Source organism: Panulirus ornatus, chromosome 20 (assembly GCF_036320965.1).
Source record: "Panulirus ornatus isolate Po-2019 chromosome 20, ASM3632096v1, whole genome shotgun sequence".
Taxonomy (NCBI): domain Eukaryota; kingdom Metazoa; phylum Arthropoda; class Malacostraca; order Decapoda; family Palinuridae; genus Panulirus; species Panulirus ornatus.
In genome coordinates this window covers 73928105-73954599 of record NC_092243.1, presented here as the reverse complement: position 1 = coordinate 73954599, position 26495 = coordinate 73928105, and the positions used below count along the sequence as shown (strand labels likewise).

The following is a 26495-nucleotide window of genomic DNA, read 5'->3' as shown; positions in this document are numbered from 1 at the left end:
TTGGAAATTGTTTGGGCATCGAGGGAAACAGTCAGGTAAGGAGGGCGTGTGGCTATTTTGTTAAGCCCCCACTTCCCTGATGGCCACGACAGACTGGGTAGTGAGGATCCCTGGTGGGCAACATTCTGTGCAACACACGGGTGGATTGGTGTAGCTCAAACTCAAAGTTGTTTTTTTCACAGGGGTCGTTGATGGGGTATTTTGCATCACAGCGAACATCCTGTGTATCATATTAAAAGAAATTACAGGTTTGTTTGTTCAAACTATGTGCAATTAGCGTCGAGAAAGTATATTACTGTTTTTTTTTCTCACAAGGTAGGAGGCCTAGAGTGCTTTAATTGTTATTCAACGTCCTACCCTGAATCAGCTTTGTTTTAGTCAATGGGTAAATTAAGTAATCAGGAAATAAACCGTTACTCATCAAAAACCCATGAAATTGGGTAGAGCAGTGTCCCGGTCGTTGTTAGACTAATTGCCAGAAACATTAGTGGAACTAAACAAAGACTTTAGAAACAGCAACCTTCCTACGACTCGCCTTTGACTTTTTTTTTTGTGGGTGGAAACTCAATGGCTATTTCCGTCTCATGCCACAAATTTGTATTTCTTAACCATAAAAAAAACCTTTAAATACGGTTATAAAAGACCGCAAGGAAAATTATATATATATATATATATATATATATATATATATATATATATATATATATATATATATATATATATATATATATATACTGAGTTTGGTAAAGTATGTGAAAGAAGAAAGTTAAGAGTAAATGTGAATAAGAGCAAGGTTATTAGGTACAGTAGGGTTGAGGGTCAAGTCAATTGGGAGGTGAGTTTGAATGGAGAAAAACTGGAGGAAGTGAAGTGTTTTAGATATCTGGGAGTGGATCTGGCAGCGGATGGAACCATGGAAGCGGAAGTGGATCATAGGGTGGGGGAGGGGGCGAAAATTCTGGGAGCCTTGAAGAATGTGTGGAAGTCGAGAACATTATCTCGGAAAGCAAAAATGGGTATGTTTGAAGGAATAGTGGTTCCAACAATGTTGTATGGTTGCGAGGCGTGGACTATGGATAGAGATGTGCGCAGGAGGATGGATGTGCTGGAAATGAGATGTTTGAGGACAATGTGTGGTGTGAGGTGGTTTGAGCGAGTGAGTAACGTAAGGGTAAGAGAGATGTGTGCAAATAAAAAGAGCGTGGTTGAGAGAGCAGAAGAGGGTGTTTTGAAATGGTTTGGGCACATGGAGAGAATGAGTGAGGAAAGATTGACCAAGAGGATATATGTGTCGGAGGTGGAGGGAACGAGGAGAAGAGGGAGACCAAATTGGAGGTGGAAAGATGGAGTGAAAAAGATTTTGTGTGATCGGGGCCTGAACATGCAGGAGGGTGAAAGGAGGGCAAGGAATAGAGTGAATTGGAGCGATGTGGTATACAGGGGTTGACGTGCTGTCAGTGGATTGAATCAAGGCATGTGAAGCGTCTGGGGTAAACCATGGAAAGCTGTGTAGGTATGTATATTTGCGTGTGTGGACGTATGTACATGTGTATGGGGGGGGGTTGGGCCATTTCTTTCGTCTGTTTCCTTGCGCTACCTCGCAAACGCGGGAGACAGCGACAAAGTATAAAAAAAAAAAAAAAAAAAAAAAAAATATATATATATATATATATATATATATATATATATATATATATATATATATATATATATATATATATATATATACCAGAAATGAAAGTCAGAATGCGCAAAGAAGCCTCAGGAGGAAAAAAGAAAATCTTACACCGGCATTCACTGACGTGCCACGGATAGTCTCGTGCCGGCCGGATTCTTAATATCAAAGGCGAGAACAGTAGTGACGCCAGCGGCTGACTGGGTGCGTCACGCCGCAGCGGTACGTGTCCTGCGGGCCAGACTCGAGTTTGACCTGACACAAGTGAATAGGCTCACCTCATTTTATCTCCTCAGTGTAGGATTACCGCTGTTAAGACTTTGACAAGAGGCGTGGTGTAGTTTCACGTATTGGTTATAACCCGTCTTCACATTGTGGTGTGCGGAGCAGTGCGTTGTAAGCGAGCGTTCGGTTAAGGAGGGTTAGGCTCATCGCCACTACGGTAAGTACTGGACACAAACGTTGAAGCACGAGTTGCAGTCGCTGTCATAAGACAGGTTTCGGGTATTCTGTAATCAGTGCTTGGGATGAGAATACCAAGTTCTTTTCTTCATGCTGAGTGCTCTAATGGTCTTTGGGCAGCCTAGTTTGATTGTTCAAGGCTTCATTTCACATTTTTAGGTCTTTTTCAGTATATATATATATATATATATATATATATATATATATATATATATATATATATATATATATATATATACTATTTCATGTACCATTTAGCCAATCTGTAATCCACTCGTTCATTGGAGACCTCCCACCTTTCGCTTCCTTGTACATACACTCATACCTCTATATCCTATCTCTCAACACATCAGCACACCACAGTGCACGGCTGATATGTACACTGCACCCTCATACCACACCTGCTTCACACAGTTGTGTCAGAACTCGTAGCGGGTAAGGGCTGGGGCTTCTGTTGATCGTGTCTTGGCGGCGGCGTCTTTATATATTTTACTATTTAGCAACGCGGATGTTTACGAATGTTCTTCCTAGACAGAGTTAGACGTTTACAGTGCCGAGAAATTCCGACGGGATATATATATATATATATATATATATATATATATATATATATATATATATATATATATATATATATGAGATTTGATTATTATAATAGTACCCCATATGTGGGGGCTTTTGCGGCTTCGAGAATGCATTTTGCTCCGAGTGTAACTTCATCGTACTCCCTTTCGTCCAATAACAATGACGCCCTTGCCGAAGGTGACATCACCCGCAATGTAATCACGTTGAGGCGGAGTCCGGTAACAGATAAGTGTAATTTTTTTCCATGCTTTATTGTCGTTTTCCTCGTTAGTGAAGTAGCGCCAGGAACAGACATAGAAAGGCTGCATTCGCTCACATCCATTTTGTAGCCGTCATGTGTAATGCACCGGGACCACAGCTCCCTGTCCACAGCCAGGCGCCACAAAACTTCCCATGGATTTCAGCCGTACAATACCACATCTTCCCAATTCATTCTATCCTTTGCACGCCTTTCACCCTCCTGCATATTATATATATATATATATATATATATATATATATATATATATATATTATGCACACTCGTATATTATACTTATTTGGAATTATACAAACGTGTTGACGTAGGTAGATATATATGCATGTACGCCTACACACGTTTCAGTCACCTCGGACGCAATCAAATAGACAGCCATTCGCTGACAGACAGACAGACACATGAGCAGGCCCTTGTGTTAGGGAGTACAGGCACGCGGGAATGTGTGCTCCGGCACAACATGGGATATATGTTACGACAGAAATAAACCCACTGCGCCTTTATAGAAAAAGTGATTATATCATTAGTTAATAATTTATCGGCCGAATCCACTGGTGAATGAAGATTACGTTATGTTCGCTTCAGAGGACCAAGGTAACAGATTAGGGGATTTTAAATTTGGTAGGCATGTGGCGTGAGTGGGCGTAGGGTGTAGTGAAGACCGTGGCCTGGTGCATTGTTGGCACTGTCTGGGTGTAGGGCTGCCAAGTGTAGCGGCGGTGACGCAAGACCCGGCCCCGCCCGCCGCCGCCGCCACCACCGCCTCCACCCACCTGACCTGCCCGCTGCCACCACCACCTCCACCACCCACCTGCCCTGCCCGATGCCACTGCTGCCACCACCCACCTGATTTGCCAATATCACCACCACTACTATCCACGTGACCTGACTGCTGTCCCCTTCACCACCACAACCACCCACCTGACCTGCTGTCCTCTTCTTCCACCAGCACCACCCACCTGACCTGCTGTCCTCTTCCACCACCACCACCCACCTGACCATCCCGCTGCTACCAGCACCACCCACCTGCCCTACTCGCTGCCACCAGCACCACCCACTTGACCTGCTTGCTGCCACCATCACCACCATTACCAGGCGGTCCTTGGGGGGTCTTCATCCCCCACAGGCCAGGCTGGGCCCAGGCTGGTGGATTTGGTTCTTGGTCGATCAAGCGTTTGGAAGCCGCAGCCCTCAGGCCTACATAGCCCCCCTCAGCCTGGCTGGTCTCATCCACTCTTAAAGTTGTGCTTCCTCTCCTGTTATTGAGAGTAGATGGCAAGGTGTTGAGGAGTCTTGAGTACGGATGTTTAAGGTGTTCTATCTTTTTGTGCATATCGCGCCCTTGGGCTTCGGTGGTATTAGTTTACGGAGTCTTCTATGCCAGTCGTGCCAGTAGGATGTTATTTACGCATGTAAGTTGGGAACCAAGCAGATGTAGATGATGGTATACCTCTCCCGTCTACGTTTCAGGGAGTATAGCCTCCGAGGTTTCAGCCGTTCCCCGTAACTTAGTTCCTTAAACTTGGTTAATTTAGGCTGTGAAAGATCTCGGAACACTTTCCAATTGCGCATTTTCGCCGTTTTTATTTTGTGATGTTAGAATGCAACAATATTAATTTCGTGAAAGAATTAGAGCTTTTAAAAATATTATTGCTGTTCCTTCCCTTGCTTTTAGGTCTGCGGGATCCAGACTGATATCCTTGTGCATAAGGAAGCCGTTGTGTTGTGTTGGCTGAAAGGTACCGCCTGTGTCTGTCACGATATTCTGCGTTCTTTTTCATTTCATTTTAACTGTACCGGAGGAGGAGTTGAAGCATGTTGTTCTTGGTTGCCCAGTGAAAGACTGCTTATGTCTCTCTGTAACCTTTTAGCATCTTCCGTTGACTTGATTCTCATATATACTCTTGTATCATCCGGAAAGGATGATATGAAACTGTGTCTCATGTTCGTATCAATATACATTTAATAATGAAGACTTGAGGGACTGACTGTTTCCCGTAGAGGCCCAGGAGATGACATAATTTACAACTACATGTTGTGATCTGTTAGTTAAAAAGTTGTATATCCGTCTCCCAAATTGTGCCGGTTTTATGTGCTATGACACTTTAGTCACATTTGTCAAATGTTTTTGCAAAGTATGTGTAAATTACGTCTGCATTTTCATTGTTTTCCGGAACTTCAGCAACCCTCTCACAATGGTCTACCACCACACCACCCACCTGACCTGCCAGCTGCCACTGTAACCACTGCTTTCCTTACCCTGCCCGCTGCCACTGTAACCACTGCTTACACCCACTTACCCTGCCCGCTGCCACTGTAGCCATTGCTTACACCCACTTAACCTGCCCGCTGCCACTAACCACTGCTTACACCCCTTTACCCTACCCGCTGCCACTGTAACCACTGCTTACACCCACATACTCTGCTCGCTGCCGCTATAATCACTGCTTACACCCATTTACCCTGCCCGCTGCCACTGTAGCCACTGCTTACACCCACTTAACCTGCCCGCTGCCACTGTAGCCACTGCTTACACCCACTTAACCTGGCCACTGCCACTGTAGCCACTGCTTTCACTCACTTAACCTGCCCGCTGCTACTGTAACCAATGCTTAACCTGCCCGCTGACATCATAACCATCGCCTCCTCCCATTTGTTCTGCCAGCTACCACCATTACCAACACCAGTACCACCCACTCGACCTTTCTGTTTCCATCACCAGTCTCGCCTCCCACCTGACTGCCAGTTACCATCACTCCTACCACCCACCTGATCCCGCCTCTGACTCCACCACTTCTCTGATCTGCTTGCTACCACCACCACCTCCCAACCCACATGCCGATTGCCACCACCACCAGTTCCTGCACCTACCTAACCAACCCACTGCTACCACCAACCTAACCTACCTGCTGCCACCACCACCACTACTCTCCTGACTTGCCCCTTGCCACTTGCACTACCCACCTGACCTGCCCGTTACCACAAGCACCCGCCTGACATGCTCGCTGCCACCTAGAAACACCCACCGGACGTACCCACTGCCACCAACACCCACCTGACCTACTCGTTGAGCATCCATCATCACCCATCTGACCTACCCACCGTCCCCACCTTCTGACCCGGCTGATGCACTGCTCAAGACAGCCCCGAGCATCCATCTAGCCACCTACCGTCTTGTTAGTACCACCACACACCACTATCACCATTTGCCACCATCACAGTCTGCCTCCACCTCCAGCACAACACAGTCCACCTTACAGATCTTCGAAAGCGTGTCAGATTGTGTAACATTATTACATTTTTTCCCCCTTTAACGTTGATTCAATTCTCGAGTAGATTTTTATTTGATTTTACGTCTTTATTTACCAGTTGTATATAGGCAAAGCATTTCAGTGGTAGTGTGGATGAAGGGTTCATGGTTAGTGTTGGGCGGAGGCAAGTACAGTGAGTACGTAGTAGACACAGGAGGGTGACACGGGTGGGCTAGAGTGAGGCCTAGGGACGCGTGGGTGGTTGGGGGAGGACCATCTCGCGTCAGAGAGGAATTGTGACGGTTTTAAGGTCCGTTGTCAACAGTCTGTTGTTAACAGTTTCTCCCCAGAGTGTGGTGGTGGTGGTGGTGGTGTGCGTGTGTCATGTGGGGCGCAGGCTGAGGATCATCAAGTCTTTCCTGATGGTGTGGTCTGAGCTTGTGAGGCATCACTCACGTCAGCCTTCATCATTGGCGGTGATAAACTTTATATATATATATATATATATATATATATATATATATATATATATATATATATATATATATATATATATATATATATGATAATGATAATAAGATTTACATATCCCTACACATTCTCTACAAATCTAACAATTTAATGTGGTATGAATGAGCCGGGCTGTGTGTATATCCCTTGTGTGGGAAGGATGTTGCAGCCAGGCCGTCTAGCCTTATTTCCTGCACACGTTCTTTATTCAGATTAATTATTTATGTGATCTAGTTTTGGAATAGCCATTCTGGTGACCTGACCAGTGGCGGCCACCACCACCGCTGCCTGCCGTGTGGCCAGCGGCTACACAATGTTGGTGTTACGCAAGACACACCACACCACCACCACCACCACCTCTTCCTCCTCCACAATCCTCCAACAGATTTGTATTGGACTCCTGCTTTCACTTGTTGGTGTGTCCATCACAATCTGCCCCCACCACCACCCATCACCGTCACCAACACCCACCTGCCTCCGCCACTACCACTACCCACCACCATCACCCGCCTCAACTCCTACCACCACCCACCACCACCACCACCCATCACCGTCACCCACACCCACCTACCTCCACCACTACCCACCACCATCACCCGCCTCAACTCCTACTACCACCCACCACCACCACCACCCTTCACCGTCACCCACACCCACCTACCTCCACCACTACCACTACCCACCACCCGCCTCAACTCCTACTACCACCCACCACCACCACCACCACCACCCATCACCGTCACCCACACCCACCTACCTCCGCCACTACCACTACCCACCACCACCACCCGCCTCCACTCTACTACCACCCACCATCACCTGCCATCAACACTACCACCCGTCTCTAGTCCTACCACGCATCACCATCTATCTGCCTTCACCACCACCACCTCCACCTCCACCTCTGCCTGCCTCCAACATCACCACCACCACCAGCACCTGCTTCCACTCCGACACACCTCCACCATCGCCACCACTGCTTCTCTCCACCGTTCCTAACCATTGCATTTTTTTTTCTTTTTTTGTGAGGGTATAGAGAAAGCATTTTCTTGAGAGCGTGGGTGTAGGGCACATGGCTCGGTGGAGGCAAGTCTTGGAGCGTCCATCGTCCGTATCTCAGTACAAGTTAACGCATTGGGTCGAGGCTTGTGTGACTTCCTCGGTCTCCACACCGTCTGCATCGTCCTCCCGCCTCCCCGCACCAGCAGCAGCCAGCCCCCTCCTCCCACTGTATGTGTTGTGCCTGCAGTGTGTGTGTGTGAGTGTGTGTGTGTGTGTGTGTGTGTGTGTGTGTGTGTGTGTTGATCATTGTCATGACTCATGTTTCTCAGAAGAGTCACGTGTTCATGTATGTCCTGAGCCATTAGTAGCGGTGGATATTGCCACTTGTGTAAATAACTCAGGATGCGCTATTAAATCCGTCGTACCCTCGTGGTAGTCTTGTCGAGTCATTTGAAAAAAGAAAGAAATTTTTGCTGTACGTTGTGTATCGAATGATTACCATTTTAGTTTGACCTCAGGGAGAAGGTTCAGCGCGGCGGTACGGCCTTTGTGTGGCACGAAGGCCTGCCCTGCCGTACCCAAGGGCCGTAGTTTATAACTCAGGAGTTTCAGACAGTGACGCCAGGCAGGGGGGGTTGTTATTACGTTAATGTTGTAACCCTGGCTTCCCCACTTGTGTGTGTGTGTGTGTGTGTGTGTGTGTGTGTGTGTGTGTGTGTTCCCGCATCCTAGCCAGCTGGGCGTGGCGGTGTCGTCTACTTGGCGTTGTATCGCACACCTACATTATGTAACATTACCGTCCGCAAACGCTCTCTCTCTCTCTCTCTCTCTCTCTCTCTCTCTCTCTCTCTCTCTCTCTCTCTCTCTCTCTCTCTCTCTCTCTCTCTCTCTCTCTCTTTGAACGTTCACTTCCATGGAACGTGTAATGCCCTCCTGACAGCAAGTGCAAGGACAGTACTGTATAGTCTACGTATATGTACAAAAATCAAAGATTAAAGTGGGAACAATATTAACCAATGAGGGATGAATACGGTAGGCTGATACTCTCTTTATCTGATCAATGAAAGCTGGGTGCACCAATGAGGGATGAATACGGTAGGCTGTTACTCTCTTTATCTGATCAATGAAAGCTGGGTGCGTCAGGTTAGCCGGGCGTGCCGCTGCGTGACGTCACCAAGAGGGGAGGAGGGAAAACGTTTTGGAACATCTAGAAATAACAGATGAAGATATCCGTTAATCGCTGAATGGTATGAGAGTCAATCAAACCGCAGGTCCAAATAGACTTTATCTTAGGACGCTGAAGGAGGCGATAAATGAAACAGTTAATCCATTGGGTCGCTCGTTACAAAGCCACTTACTACGGAAAATGTTCCGGAGCTATGGAAATTTGTTTATGTAACACCGATATTTTTTAAAAAAGTAATAGATCACCGTCCGGGAATTATCGTCCGATTACCTTAAAGTCTGAACTTGGTAAACGATTGGAAACCATCATTTAGGATAGGATTGTAAACCATTTACAAGACCTCCACTTTATAAATGATTCTCAGTATGGTTTTCGACGAAATCGCTGTGCGTTTCACAAATATGCTTGATTCTTTTATGAAATTATCAACACACACGATGAAAGCAAAGCAGTTGATGTCATCTTTTTGATTTTTCAAAAATCATTCGATGAAGTTCCACGTCAAAGTTTACGAGCAAAAGTTAGGTCACATGTTATAGATGGGGGTTGTACTTCGGTGGTTTGGGAAATGGTTGAGTGGCCGTAAATAGAGGAGTGATTAACAGTTCGTGTGCCACAGGGAACAGTCTTGGGACCGGTTCTCTTTCTCATATATAAGAATGATGCTAATAATGGGCTTTACTTTAAGATTTTTAAATTTACGGATGATACTAAGTTGCGAGATGCATCTATAATAGACACTGGACGCCTGCAGCGTCAAACTGACACAGAAAAACTGTATACACATACATGTATGTACATACATGTATATACAAACATACATGTATATACATACATGTCCACACACGCACATATACATACCTATACATCTCAACGTATACATATATGTACATACACATACATATATACACATGTACATAATTCATACTGTCTGCCCTTATTCATTCTCGTCGCCACCTCGCCACACATATTATATTATACTTTGACGCTGTCTCCCGCTTCAGCAAGGTAACGCAAGGAAACAGACGAAAGAGTGGCCCAACCCACCCACATACACATGTATATACATAAACGCCCACACACGCACATATACATACCTTACATTTCAATGTATACATGCACATACATACACAGACATATACATATATATTTACACATGTACATATTCATATATGCTGCCTTCATCCATTCTTGCCGCCACCCAACCACACATGAAATGACACCCCCCTCCCCCCGCGTGAGCGCGATGTAGCTCCAAGAAACAACAAAGGCCACATTCGTTCACACTCAGTCTCTAGCTTTCACCGAAACCACAGCTCCCTTCCCACATCCAGGCGCCACAAAACTTTCCATGGTTTACCCCAGACGCTTCACATACCCTGGTTCAATCCATTGACAGCACGTCGACCCCGGTATACCACATCTTTCCAATTCACTCTGTTGTTTGCACGCCTTTCACCCTCCTGTATGTTCAAGCCCCGATCACTCAAAATCTTTTTCACTCCATCCCTCCACCTCCAATTTGGTCTCCCACTTCTCGTTCCCTCCACCTCTGACACATATCCTCTTTGTCAATCCTTCCTCACTCATTCTCTCCATGTGACCAAACTATTGCAATACACCCTCTTCTGCTCTCTCAACCACACTCTTTTTAATACCACTTATCTCTCTTACCCTTTCATTACTTACTCATCAAACCAACCTCACACCCCATATTGTCCTCAAACATCTCATTTCCAACACATCCACCCTCCTCCGCACAACCCCATGTATCGCCCATGCCTCACAACCATATAACATTGTTGGAACCACTGTTTCTTCAAACATACCCATTTTTGCTTTTCGAGATAACGTTCTCGCCTTCCACACATTCTTCCACGCTCCCAGAACCTTCGCCCCCCTCCCCCATCCGGTGACACACTTCCGCTTCTATGATTCCATCCGCTGCCAAATCCACTCCCAGATATCTAAAATACTTCACTTTCTCCAGTTTTTCTCCATTCAAACTTACCTCCCAATTGACTTGTCCCTCAACCCTACTGTACCTAATAATCTTGCTCTTATCCACATTTACTCTCAGCTTTCTTCTTTCACACACTTCACCAAACTCAGTCACCAGCTTCAGCAGTTTCTCACCCGAATCAGCCACCAGCGCTATATCATTAGCGAACATCAACTGACTCACTTCCCAAACCCTCTCATCCACAACAGACTTGCCCTTACATCCAAAACTCCTGCATTCACATCTCTAACAACCCCATCCATAAACAAATTAAACAACCATGGAGACATCACACACCCCTGGCGTAAACCGACATTCACTGGGAGCCACTCACTTTCCTCTCTTTCTACTCGCACACATGCCTTACATCCTAGATAAAAACTTTTCACTGTTTCCAGCAACTTACCTCCCACACCATACACTCTAAATACCTTCCACAGAGCATCTCTATCAACTCTATCATATGCCTTCTCCAGATCCATAAATGCTACATACAAATCCATTTGCTTTTCTAAGTATTTCTCACATACATTCTTCAGAGCAAACATCTGATCCACACATCCTCTACCACTTCTGAAACCACACTGCTCTTCCCCAATCTGATGCTCTGTACATGCCTTCACCCTCTCAATCAATACCCTCCCATATAATTTCCCAGGGATACTCAACACACTTATACATCTGTAATTTGAACACTCACCTTTATCCCTTTTGCCTTTGTACAGTGGCACTATACATGCATTCCGCCAATCCTCAGACTCTTCACCATGAATCATACATACATTGAATATCCTCACCAGCCAGTCAGCAACACAGTCACCCCCTTTTTTAATAGATTCCACTGCAATACCATCCAAACCCGCCGCCTTGCCGGCTTTCATCTTCCGCAAAGCTTTCACTACCTCTTCTCTGTTTATATATATATATATATATATATATATATATATATATATATATATATATATATATATTCTTTCTTTTTTTTAAACTATTCGCCATTTCCCGCGTTAGCGAGGTAGCGTTAGGAACAGAGGACTGGGCCTTTTTTGGAATATCCTCACCTGGCCCCCTCTGTTCCTTCTTTTGGAAAATAAAAAAAAAAAAACGAGAGGGGAGGATTTCCAGCCCCCCGATCCCTCCCCTTTTAGTCGCCTTCTACGACACGCAGGGAATACGTGGGAAGTATTCTTAATCCCCTATCCCCAGATTATATATATATATATATATATATATATATATATATATATATATATATATATATATATATATATATTTCTTTTTTTTTGTCGCTGTCTCCCGCGTTTGCGAGGTAGCGCAAGGAAACAGACGAAAGAAATGGCCCAACCCACCCCCATACACATGTATATACAGACGTCCACACACGCAAATATACATACCTACACAGCTTTCCATGGTTTACCCCAGACGCTTCACATGCCCTGATTCAATCCACTGACAGCACGTCAACCCCGGTATACCACATCGATCCAGTTCACTCTATTCCTTGCCCTCCTTTCACCCTCCTGCATGTTCAGGCCCCGATCACACAAAATCTTTTTCACTCCATCTTTCCACCTCCAATTTGGTCTCCCACTTCTCCTCGTTCCCTCCACCTCCGACACATATATCCTCTTGGTCAATCTTTCCTCACTCAGTCTCTCCATGTGCCCAAACCATTTCAAAACACCCTCTTCTGCTCTCTCAACCACGCTCTTTTTATTTGCACACATATCTCTTACCCTTACGTTACTTACTCGATCAAACCACCTCACACCACACATTGTCCTCAAACATCTCATTTCCAGCACATCCATCCTCCTGCGCACAACTCTATCCATAGCCCACGCCTCGCAACCATACAACATTGTTGGAACCACTATTCCTTCAAACATACCCATTTTTGCTTTCCGAGATAATGTTCTCGACTTCCACACATTCTTCAAGGCCCCCAGGATTTTCGCCCCCTTCCCAACCCTATGATCCACTTCCGCTTCCATGGTTCCATCCGCTGCCAGGTCCACTCCCAGATATCTAAAACACTTTACTTCCTCCAGTTTTGCTCCATTCAAACTTACCTCCCAATTGACTTGACCCTCAACCCTACTGTACCTAATAACCTTGCTCTTATTCACATTTACTCTTAACTTTCTTCTTTCACGCACTTTACCAAACTCAGTCACCAGCTTCTGCAGTTTCTCACATGAATCAGCCACCAGCGCTGTATCATCAGCGAGCAACAACTGACTCACTTCCCAAGCTCTCTCATCCCCAACAGACTTCATACTTGCTCCTCTTTCCAAAACCCTTGCATTTACCTCCCTAACAACCCCATCCATAAACAAATTAGACAACCATGGAGACATCACACACCCCTGCCGCAAACCTACATTCACTGAGAACCAATCACTTTCCTCTCTTCCTACACGTACACATGCCTTACATCCTCGATAAAAACTTTTCACTGCTTCTAACAACTTGCCTCCCACACCATATATTCTTAATACCTTCCACAGAGCATCTCTATCAACTCTATCATATGCCTTCTCCAGATCCATAAATGCTACATACAAATCCATTTGCTTTTCTAAGTATTTCTCACATACATTCGTCAAAGCAAACACCTGATCCACACATCCTCTACCACTTCTGAAACCACACTGCTCTTCCCCAATCTGATGCTCTGTACATGCCTTCACCCTCTCAATCAATACCCTCCCATATGATTTACCAGGAATACTCAACAAACTTATACGTCTGTAATTTGAGCACTCACTCTTATCCCCTTTACCTTTGTACAATGGCACTATGCACGCATTCCGCCAATCCTCAGGCACCTCACTATGAGTCATACATACATTAAATAACCTTACCAACCTGTCAGTAATACAGTCACCCCCTTTTTTTAATAAATTCCACTGCAATACCATCCAAACCTGCTGCCTTGCCGGCTTTCATCTTCCGCAAAGCTTTTACTACCTCTTCTATGTTTACCAAATATATATATATATATATATATATATATATATATATATATATATATATATATATATATATATATTATTTTTCCTGGAATGTTCCAGGTGGCCCTCGCCCTCTTTTCCTGTTGTAATAACGTGTTTGTATAGGACGAATTGCACTAATAGCTCAAACCCCCGCAACAGCCCGTTGTCGCTCTGCTGCTTGTTTTGTGTTGATAATGATGATAATAATGAATAATGATATCAGTTATGATAATGATAGTGATAATGATAATAATGATATTGATATTAATAAAATAATAATGATAATAATAATAATGAGCGGTTTATATTTCTGCAGCCAAAGGCTTAATGTATGTATACAAGAAATGCACACAGGAAGACGCGCTGTAAAAGGTTGGGGGAGGGTGATAGACAGTCTTTATACACATGCTTGGGAGGAGGTTAACGTATAATATACTGCGTCTTGATGATCGATGCTCACAGTGGTTAGGGCTGGAGGCTGTTCTTGGATGAACGTTGATGCTGCCGGTGATATACTACAAGTGCAACTTGGGGAAGAGGGATCCTAGGTAAATGGTGACGGTGGCGAGATAGTGAGGTAATCTCTTCCCGGATCAGGTTCAAAGTGATAGCTGGAGAGAGTGTTGAGGGAACCAGTGCGTTTGGAGCGTTTCTGTTGCTTGTTTGTATGAACCATATGTCCGTTAATTCTTTTATTTTTAATTCTTGTGACCACCACAGTTTCTTTTGATAATGTTTATTCTGTATGGTAGCTTCATCCGTAACTCATATAAGTGCCGGATATAGTTTACTCCGGGTTAAACCAGGAGTGTTATGTGAATGAGCGTGTTATTCTTGGCGTGAGCGTGGCTGGTGGCGGGCTAGCGCTACCTGAGTCAAGGATCAGGTTGTGAGGTGGTGGTCAGCGTGTGGCGTCCCGCGGGCTGCTCCACCGATCCTTCTTACCTCCTTAACCTTCGTCCTTCCTTCAGCCTTCATCCTTCCTTCTTTTTCTTTCCATATCCTTTATCATCCCCCTAGCTTTCCCATCCTCCTCCTCCTCTTTTTAAGTGATCCATTCCTTACCTCATCCAGCTTCCTTCCATTTGCCATCTTCGCCTCTTTACTACGTCTTCCAATTTCCCTGCTTTTCCAGCTAGTATTTCACCTTTTCCCCTACCTGCTGTCTCTTTCTCTTTCCTCCTTGTTTTTGCCTTATTTACTTTCCTCTTCCTTCCTTTTTGTCTTCTATCGTTTTCGACTGGCTATGTTCTCATTTACCTCTCTGAATTCTTCCTGTCTTCATTTCATTCTTCGTTTTCTGTTTTATCGTCTGACACTTTTTTAGTCATTTTCTTTTTTCTCTAACTTTTTAGTCTTCTTTTTCTTCTTCTTCTTCTATCATTCACTCTTGCTCGTCTTCCGCTCACCCTCGTATTTCCCTTCCCCCGCCCCTCGCCATCATCTTGCGTAATCAGGGTAAACCAGGTTCCAGTCGCTTGGTGGAGGATGTTTGACACTTCTCACGTAGCCTTGCGGGTCGTGGCCACAGCATCACCTCCTTGTGTGCAACTCGAATGGAAATTGTACGTAAATGATAATTCCTTTAGAAATGATAATTCGTAGGTAGATGATGATTCTCATAGGTAATGCTAATTCGTACGTAAATGATAATTCACAGGGATCATGCAAATTCGTACGTAAATGATAATTCACATTGATAATGCTAATTCGTACGTAAATGATAATTCACATGGATAATGCTAATCCGTACGTAATTGATAATTCCTGTAGAACTGATTCGCTTGAAAACTGATAATTCTTATGTAAATAATTCGTAACGTAATTGATAATTTACGTGGAAAATGGTAATTCGTATGTTAATAGAAAATTATAATTCAGCTATAATGAATTGTCATTCGTATGGGAATGATATTTTGAACAAATTTATGTGTAGATTGAGTTGTATTAAAATGCCATAATGGGGTTTCATCGGGAGGCTTGTATTTGGGAGGCCGACTGTATGAGGATTTCACCAGCGTTCGTGGTTTTTTCCGGGTAATTGTGTGTGTGTGTGTGTGTGTGTGGACGTGCCAAAGATTTGGGAAGATATAGGTGGCCTGGCCTTGGAGCTGTAGAATATCGAAGGTCAGAAGTGGTATGGTGACAGGTGGTGAGGAGTCTTGGTGCCCGGGTTGTGGGGTTGTGTAATATTACAGCGTAGCGTCTCAGCTGACTACAATATGCATGTCATATCCAACTGAACACCGAGCTTCATGGAAGGTCCCTTCTCCCAGTAAATATCTTTTCCTACTTTCAAACCCCTAGAGCGCGACGGTACGGCTGTTGACCATGACGGTACGACCCTTGGGTACGACGCTCCGGCCTTTGACCAGGCGTTTAAATGATAGATCAAAGACCAGGTGTATTATGGTGATCAAGGAATAACCACCCTCGATTTTTATAGCTCATAATATTAACTTAAAAGGTTGAGGGAGTGAATCAGCAGTATGGAGCGAGGCTGCTGGATCCAGAGCTTCGTCAGTAGGAGGCAAGACTGCGAAGACCGGGTATTCTTCAGGTAAACCAGAGTTGTCTGTTATCATATGAAAAAATAAAAGGCATTGGTAATCACAATTATCCATCTTGGGTTAGGGGGTAAAGCAACGGCGTTAGCCTAGTGCGTTGAGCCGTTTTGTTAATGAAATAGAAACCCAAATCATATTTATCCTCAATATAGTCTTCCTCATACCAAAGGCAGCTTTCGACATGGGTGAAATGGTGGATATGGAGTATTGGACATTGTCCAGATAGCCTTCACGGCCCGCATTTGACACTTCAAAACCTGATCTAATGAAAACAAATAATAAGTAAGTCTGCACTCTTTGGTCGGCCGACAGGGGAGATGTATTATGTTTTACATTTGGAAAATGGTGGATGGTTTGGACTCTAGCTTACCCTGAAACATATTGTCGTAACGCGAGAGAATGGCAAGACTGTAAATTGATACCACTGAAAGTAAAAGGTGTAATAACCATCAAAACACATAACATTCTTGGACCAAAATTGTTTATAATGTTCCCTACAGCCAGTAGAAACATTGGAACGTACACTGGAGAAATATAAAAAGGGCTTGACTGGCAGGCCTACCTACAAAATAAACTAGGCCAACAAAAATGTGGTTACATTAGCCTGCGGGTCGCCCCGCGGCATACCTCCAACAGCTGAGTGAGCGTAAGATAAAGCCAATGTGAAAAATTCTGTAGATATGATAAAAGCCACTGTGAAAAATTCCTTAAAAGTCGAAGAGAGAAATTGTCTTGAATGGAAAAGAATGTAACTCCACAACGCAAAGTGACTTGGATTTTTACCGCAAAAGCGGCATATCTATTGTGAACTCCTACCTATCCTGTGGGGGGTTGGCTCAAAAGAAGATAGTGCACAAAAGGTTCAGGGACTGTGGGGCCTCACTGATTGAAATACATTATAGGTCACATAGTGAAAATTTTTTTAACTCTGTTCGGGCAGCATAATGAATGATTCGGCAATCTTCATGGTGAGTGAAGTTTACAACAGTTGAACAGCAGTGATTGGATTACGTTCAAGATATATAACAAATGAACTAAGGCAAACAAGATTTTGGTACTTTTCAAGTGTCCGAGGTAGAACATTATTATGGGATCAGTTGTTTGCATATTTTTTTGTAATGTTTGGGAAGCATCGTCTCCGAACTCGCATATGACAGATCTCGCTCATTCTCTAGGCATGAAAGTTTTGCAGCCCAAGCCCGGTTGAAGCCTCTTATCTGGAAACAAGTAGTGAGCAAGGATTTTCATTTTCTTTCTTTTCTCATACTTCGCTGTTTCCCGCGTTTGTGAGTGAGCACCAGGAACAGACGAAAGAAAGGCCTCATTCGCTCACATCCATTCTGTCCCTAACCAGGCAGGCTCCACAAAACTTCCCGTGGGTTCCCCCGGCTGCGTCACATGCCCTCTTTGCCGTAAATTCTTGGAATGGCCATGATTAGTTACATCACGTTCACACTGATGCATGAATTACCAGTTAGATGGCCTCCGTATGTCACGTTCATGCCATGAAAATATCTTATTTATGGATTTGTCTTGGTCGATATTGGGCGGTCGAGAGCATAGCCCAGGCCAGCCCGCCCTGGTCCACCAAGCATGCGTTTTCACCACACGGCTGGAACGGCCTTCATTTCCTGTTGCTAAGGGTACACAGTAAGTGTGGGGCTAATGAAGACAGATAACGTGAGGTAACAGGTGCTTTCTCGCCATATTTAGTATATATTTAATCACCCAAGGACCCTTTTATGTTAGTTACCCTAGAGCCCTTTTCCAGAGTCTCCTACAGGCTACGTTACAGTAGTTAGTTTATTGACAAAATAACATTGTAACATCTACATTATACATAACTGTATAAGGCACATACATAATAATATAGGTAATACTTAAACACATCAAATATTTTGTCCAATTGATATACATTCAAGCGGGCCTATCAACAATTACTAGATTATACCTCCCTAGTACTTCATGTACATACTTGCACAGTTACACTCGTCGGCAGGACAGGATGGACTCCTTTGAGGCGAGAAATTCGTTGACGAGGCTGTACTGTTTCATCAGCTGACGATGATGCAGCCTCGCCAAAGTGGCCTTTTCGCTCGCGGTGTAAATCTTCAGCAGGCAGTCTTGTAACACTCTCCGTTTATTTCGTAAAGGGATCCTCCAGGTGCTCCAGCAGCTTCTTGCTGCGCTACACTTGGTAGCAGCGTCAGGGCGGATTACTTTTTTTTTTTTTTTTTTTTACGAAACAATACTTTTATTAGATGGTGGTACAGCTTTTCTACATACTATCTCACTCGCAGTGTACTTTCAGTTAGGCAGACAAATTTCGGTTATATATATATATATATATATATATATATATATATATATATATATATATATATATTCTGACACCGACGTGCTGTACTTTTTACCGGGAGAGTCACGCCACATGGGGATGAGCCGTTTGTTACAGAGGCTTTTCATTTGAGTAGATATAATAGTGAAGGTTGCAGTACAAAGCACGCCTAGCCATTTCAGCGGCAAAAACTTGGTATTTAAGTGCACTTAAGGAATTCTTTTCTGAGTGAAGTTGCTCATCCATCCTTCAGATGTGCGCCGTTCACCCTTACATAATGTTGAGTAATTATGTGGGCGTACCGCATTCTTGGGTCTCGTTTGTGAGGTAGTTCTTACGTGAGCTCATAAACTGTGTGAGCGGGCGAGTCTTTTGGTGGTGATGGAGAGCATCCGATGTGTCGGGGCTGTGGGCGTGCTGGCCTTGGTTGTCTGGAGACATTCCCAGCACGACCGCCGCTCGTCTGGTGTGTGGGCGTGCTGGCCTTCGGTCTGCTTTGGTTGCAGCTGTGTAGCTGACCAGTGTTTCATTCGGTGCTACATTATTTAGTGTTTCATTTATCTCCTCTTGTGGCATTTTGAGGTCTGCAAGTTGTCTCTGTATGTCCCGCAGAAGGAACGCCTTGCTCCATCCAGTTGGGACTTAAGGTATTTCTTTCCCATTGGTGCATGTTTGGTGCATATTTAGAATGCTTCTGTTTGTTCAGGCCCTCCAGACATTCTTCCGCTATTTTGGCACTCGGAGTGTGATTCCCACTGTACCCGCAAAGAATTGATAACGTATTTATTCCTCATTGGTCCAATGATTGAAATTTTCTCATTTCTCCTCGTGCGCAAAACTAGCCATCTTACCAAGTATGATGATTACTCATTTCACGAATAAGATCCTCTTCTTATTGTTGCTGCAAGCAATAACTTCGACTTAAGACTTTGCCAATTACCACTGGCTTCCAAGAAAACTTTAACCGACTGTGTCGCAAGATGGGTGACGAAAAACGCCATGATCACTGGACTATTGAACCCCCCTTTTTCCACCTCTCTGAAGAGTTTGTGTGTGTGTGTGTGTGTGTGTGTGTGTGTAGGTGGGGGAGAGGTTTATACACACACACACACGTACCAACCTTAGTCCCCAGAGTAGTTACACCCTTAGGCAAGGTTTATTTCCAATTGCAGGCTGGGCGTTCGTAGAATTCCCGCTACCTGAAAATAGCCCTTCCCTGGGGGTATATATATCCCCTAGTCCTTGGTGGTGAGGAAAAGATGCCCCTGTAACGGACTCGACACCGGAAGTGGATGCATATTATGCCATGAGTTGGGAGTGTGTTTTGTACGTGGCTGTCACATGGTTCCCGGCTATCTTAGGAGCAGCACAGGTACTTACCTTGCTCCTCAATGGTGATTGCCACGGTTATTCACACATATTATTGATAGAAGGCTTGCGTTTTAATAATAATAATGATAATAATAATAATAATAATGATAATAATAATGATAATAATAATAATAATGATAATAATAATTACTTCAACTGTCGTGGCCGCCTCCTTTATAATATATTAGTTGATAATTTTTTTTTTTTTTTTTTTTTTTGCTTTGTCGCAACAGTAATAATTATGATTATTTTAGGAATTTATTTATTGACACCACATGATAAGAGACTGCAAAAAGTACTTGGCAGATTACATCTGTTGTATGACATAAGAAATATGTTGTTCTTGCTGGGCAAAAAATAGTAATACATCATTAAGATTCTGAAATATACAGACAAGAAGCTGGTGCGCTTGACTGGTAAGTGATGTTGCTTATGGGTTGTAGTCTGGTTAGGCCAGGTGTTCTTGTTACTTTCTGTGTTCGAGATGTATTGATACGCTCACCCAACGAGCACGACGGTACAACCCATGAGTCATGTGCACTATGGCACGACCCTTGAACACGACGGTCACAACCCTTTGGTACGAAGGTCTGGCCTTTGACCTGACCTGGGCACCAAATGGGCCCAAGGGTTGTACCGTCGTGATTAAGACGTTCATAAGCCAAGGGGTCATCAGACGATGTTGGATTACTAGTGGCAAGGGAAACAAGGGTGGCCACTGTACCGCCTAGTGTTAACTGGTCTTACTTTTCGCACCACTACCATTTACTCCAGCCATTCGCATCGCCATTTCTTTTTTCGTTCCAGTTCACCCATTCTTCTTCCGTTTCGTACACCGCGGGTCCTCTTTTCCCACTCATGTGTGTTATCCCGCACACAGCCTTCCTATCACTTATCACTTCTACTTGGACTTACGAGCTCCAGGTTAATTGGTCTTGTGTTTTGAGCGGATGTTTGAGTAATGTGTGACGAGGCTGGGTTGACCTAGTTGGCAGGAGGTGCTGAACACCTACTTCCCTGTGTTGATATGTGCCAGCAGAGAACCCTCACAGCACCACCTCTTGCTGCTGTTGCTATTCTCGCCGTCGCGTAGAAGACTGCCATTCTACAACCTGACCAAGTGTTGCTGTTGCTCTCACGCAGAAGATTCACACTTGTGTACTACTTGATGGTAGTTTCTCTTCACTATATTTCACCCGTCCTCTCTTGTTAGTAGCCTGGGGGGTATCATTATGGTACTTCGTGTGGCGTTCGTTATCTTTTTGCAGTTCTTGGCTTGATATGGCTATTGAAGTTGTAAACTTAGAGTGATCCCGCCCACTGGCTTTCGTGATGTTTAAAGGACCATTATGTTTTGTGTGTGTAGTTGGAAGTCGACAGGCGTGGATGGCCGGGCTCGGTAGCACCTATCACTGACGGGAACTGTAAATTTCGGGATTTCTTAAGCTGCTGTTTGGGCATGGTGGTACCTGCTACATAAAGGGGAACAAACGTGTGATGCTAATAAGTGGAGACAAGCATCAGGCTCTTCATTTAGTCACCTTGAAATACTCGAGCCTGGCAACGGAGGGAGATGAAAATTTGGTTGTTTCTTGAGTATATGGTAGGCTATTATTGTATTGTGGTCATTTTTCTTCCATGGCCGTGTTTCGTGACAATGTTTATTCAATTTATCGTCCATGTTGCTTGTCAAATATATATGATCGTGAGAATGGTGAAATCAGTGATATAGTAATATGTTGAGTTTATATCGCATGTTTAAAAAGTTATTTGAAAGAGAAAGTTGAAGATATGGGGCCCCATGAATGTAGAATTCTCTCTCTCTCTCTCTCTCTCTCTCTCTCTCTCTCTCTCTCTCTCTCTCTCTCTCTCTCTCTCTCATGGACAGATAGGTGATTAAAGAAATTTGACTACAAACATATGCATGCATATACACTAAATAACAAAGCTAAGTAAAAGTTGAGCTCATGTAGAGACCATCATAAAAGTGAACAGAAACATTACGATTAAAGAGGAAAGGTAAGAGATAGACCTCAATGATTGTAGGAAGTCCCTCTCCATGTGCACAAATATATAGTCACATGCATGAAACACCGCAGTTTCATGTATTGACTGAATTATCTGTATTTTAGATGTCTTGTGGATATATTCTTTTGGACTCCAATTGTAATTTCTATGTATTTATCCTCAAATGGAATGAGAAATTTTTCAGTGAATTTACTGAAGGGGATTTTGTATTGTATACAGCACTAAAGAAAAAGCAGCAACAAACAGAGCAGCAGCAGGTAGGGTGTAGATTAATGTTTGACCTACATTAGCTGGGGCTTCACATGCTGCACTCACCTGTCTTCTTTGCCATGACTTGCTTTGTTTTTTGCTTTTTTACAGATGCTTTCTTCTTTGTATATGGTTGCTGTAAGAAATAAGTAGTTATGACAGGTGAGTGGGATGAGAGGTAATTAGAAAGGAAGGGGATATGGACTTAAAGTTAGAATTAAACATTGTTAATGTAGTTTTCACTGAGAAGTGAAGGACTAAAGGGCATAAGTAACCAAATTTATTTGATGGAGCAGTAGGAGAATAATCTTAGTCCTGAGAGCTGGTGTGATCAAGCTTGTTTCGGTAATTTGAATTTTTTGAGAATAATAAAAAAAAAATGTAGTTAAACTTTCTTTTATAGTAGTAGTTTACTTGGTGAAGTTACATGTGGGTAATACTGAAAATAGTCACTGTTTATTTCCCATTCTATATGCTAACTGCTGAAATTAGATTTGATGAATTTATCCTTATGATGGTGTGTTTTATGCTGTGTGGATTGTTACCACCTTGTAACTCTTTCTGGTACTTGTTTTCCATTTCCTTCATTGGTGAGATGGCACCAGGAGCAGACAAAGAAAATAGCCACATTCACTCACATCCACTCTCTACCTTTCATGTATAATTGAATGAAACCAGAAACCCACATCCACAAACCTTTCTGTTGTTTCAACTGACATCTTCATATGCTCTGGTTCAGTCCATTGATATTACATTGTCCCTTTTATACAACATCACTCCAATTTGCTCTAAACCTTGCAAACCTCACATCCTCCAACATGTTCAGGCTCTAAACCTTCAGAGCCCCTTTTATTCCATCTTCCTACTTTCTTCTTGGTTTCCTTTTCCTCATTGTTCCTTCCCTTGTTTTCCGAAGTCATTCTTTTGTGACAGGTTAGGGATGATGGTGCCTTTCAGAACCTTCTCACACACAGAATCCTGAAGCTTATTTCATGCTAGACAATAATCATAATAAAGCCTTTCTCTTTGTCCAGTCCTCATTATCTTACATTTGCTCAGGTTGAATATCCCCGTATAGATTTAATTCTCACTTTTCACTTCCTTCATAACCTTTGCATCATCATCAAACTTATTCAGGTTGGAGTCCATACCTTCAGGCAAGTCATTTACATTATCAAGAAGGTAGTGGTCCCAGAACTGAACCCTGTGGCACTCCGCTAGTCATCCTGGCCTACTTAGAGAAGGCTTCTTTGACATATGTCCCTTGTTCTCTCCCACTGGAATGATCTATCCATTGTAGGAGTTTCCCGTTATTCCTGCCTGGTGATCCAGCCTGCCATGAAGTACAACGTCAGATGCTTTTTGGCAGTCCATTTGCAATCAATCCATCCAGCTTTCCCTTTTGTCCAAAACTGAGCTCTCTCTCATAGAAATATAAGAGGTTTTTTACACATGACCTCCTGTAGATTTATGTATTCAGTCTGCATTAAAAGCATGTCCTTTGTCATTTTCTTCCATTTATTTTCTCCTCTGGTTGTTTAAGCCCCAAATCTCTCAAAGAACTGTTGAATGTCCATGTTATTAATCTGCATAAAAACTTCAAGGTTGTGATCAAATCACTCCTCATTCTTCTCTCTTCTGTGATGGGCAAACTGGCTTTTAGCCTTTCCTGGTAACTCAGGTCTCTTAATCCTGGTACTCTCTTTGTTGCTATCCTCTAGAACTTTTCTTTTAGCTCTAATGCTTCTTTAGGTGCATTAACCAAAGTTGAGAAGTATATACTTTCGGCCTTATAGTTATGTATGCAGTCTGCATTAAAAGCTTGTCCCCTGTCATTTTCTTCGATTTATTTTCTCCTCCAGTTAAGCCCCAAATCTCTCAAAAAACTGTTGAATGTCCATGTCATTAATCTGCATAAAAACTTCAAGGTTGTGATCAAATCACTTTTCATTCTTCTCTCTTCTGTGATGGGCAAACTGGCTTTTAGCCTTTCCTGGTAACTCAGCTCTCTTAGTCCTGGTACTCTCTTTGTTTCTATCCTCTGGAACTTCTCTTTTAGCTCTAATGCTTCTTTAGGTGCATTAACCAAAGTTGAGAGGCATATACTGTTGGCCTTATATATGAAGTGTGTCTTTTTGTGTGTGTTGTGTGTCTGTGTGTGTACTAGTGATTATCTATTTTATGCTGCAGGGACTAGTTCTACATTCATGGAACCCCATCTCCTAGCCTTTCTGTACTATTATACAACTGTTTTAAGTTTCTTTATAACTGGAATTGACAGTGGATTTATAGATATGCACTCTGCTATCATAGGTGGTTTGGAGGTATTTATGTGTTATCCAGAACCTGAAGTGGTGGTGGGTTATAAATTGACAATTTTTTCTTTTTTTTCCAGGTGCTTGATAGAGACACCAGCATGCTAATGCGGCAGTTACCATGTTGCAGCTGACTAGTTGCAAGGGTAGTCAGGAGGCCCCCTTTGCTAGCTTCTGGCTGGCCTCTTTCAAAACTTAGAATTTAGTGTTGAAATTGAAATAGACAAAGAAAAAATAGATTAGGTCAGGCCATAGTGGGGAGGGAGGCCAGGCCATTTTTAAAGTGGGTTCAGCCACAGTATGGACTCAGCGCGGCTGCCAACTGACACGCGCAACATACCCCACATGCAGCTCTTTCACCATTTGAAGCAAAAGTTCCCTGACCTGAAAGACAATGATGTCAATGAAAGTATACAGAAGGTAAGTAGAATGCTTCTAATTAAAGTTTTTTTTTTTATTGTGTGTCTTTGACATATTTATTGGCATGGACTTGCTGATGTGCACAAGCAGGGTATGAAATTTTTGTGTACATGTATATTGAGATATTGGATTACTGGTTCCATATGTTTTTTCAGGCTTTTTGAAGTAAAGTAATTATGTTTTAAGGACATTTGGAATGCTTAATAGCATTTAGCAAATATTGGATGGACTTTTTTTAAATGCCATCTCTTCATTTTTGTTTTTTCTCACTTAAAGGCAAAGCTGTCTGAGCATTTAAGAGAGAATTTCCTCAGTGGGAGTTAAAACAATGTCCCACACCCAGAATAAGATGTAGTCCATGAGAATTCACCCATTCAGTCTTCATGAAATGTATGAGGCTGGCAGGTGCTTGTTAACAGAACTTGAAAGCCATCTGTCCATACTTGTGATATGTCACAAAGGTGACTTGTTATCCAGTGCTTGACATCACCTTGTGGTGACTTCACTTTCGTTACTGGATTTGAGGAGATCGGATGATGTCAGTTTATTTTATTCATGGATTTTCCATGATACATTTCAAAAGTATTTTGTTTTGTTTTGAGAACTAGTTTGAAGACAACTAGCATGTTATCTGCCAGAGCATGGTTGCAGTTTTAGATGATGCAAGTCAAAGTTTCTTCCTTTGCTGATACTACTAGAATAAGTATGAAAAATCTCATCTCAGTAAACACTGAAAATATCTACCACTGGGTTGCCAAGAATCACATACTGGAAACCTTCCAACTTCTGTTATGGATAAAGTGAAGAAATAAAACTCAACAGTACTGTATTCCATTTGTGAGTGTATTAGTGCCTTGAATACAATCATTGTTGGTTTCCCCTTTGTTGTCTTAAAAGGTTCACAAGATCTAGCCATCTATCTTTTTGGAAAAGGCAGCTGTTGCCTCATCACTGGGTTCTCATCCACTCATCTTTTTGGGAGAGGCAATTGCTGCCTCATTTATTTTACTGAAGGTAAGATCATCAGACATTATTACTTTAGGGTCTTTCACAATGTTCACTTATGATATGGTGGTTTCAGTGCCATTGTGGTTTTCTGTACTGATATACGTTTCTTTTCTCTTCCCATACCAGAGCTCAGTGAAAAGCTTGCTGTTTTTTGTGGCTCAAGGGAAAACTTTTTTTATACGAGCTTATAGATTCTTAGTGTGTTTTGTTGATAAAGATTTTATACCTATTCTAGTATCACCTGCAAAGGATGATGCATTATGTTTGC

At 43.1% G+C, this 26495-nt stretch overlaps 1 protein-coding gene across 33 annotated transcripts in view; it reads left to right on the top strand.

The window, feature by feature from the left end:
• Window positions 1-26495, top strand: part of LOC139756140 (uncharacterized) — a 280133-nt gene that overhangs the window by 86300 nt on the left and 167338 nt on the right. For 30 of the 33 annotated variants that reach the window (XR_011714269.1, XR_011714268.1, XR_011714267.1 and 27 more), the window contains exon 2: window positions 24880-25219. Coding sequence is in view for 17 of the 33 variants with exons in the window: in XM_071675269.1 (XP_071531370.1) it covers window positions 25100-25219 (120 nt within the window). In the remaining 16 variants the exon portion in view is untranslated. Of the gene's footprint in view, window positions 1-1850; window positions 2118-21230; window positions 21379-21573; window positions 21811-24879; window positions 25220-26495 lie in introns of those variants that run through there. The other 3 variants (XM_071675257.1, XM_071675256.1, XM_071675255.1) reach the window with 3 other exon arrangements.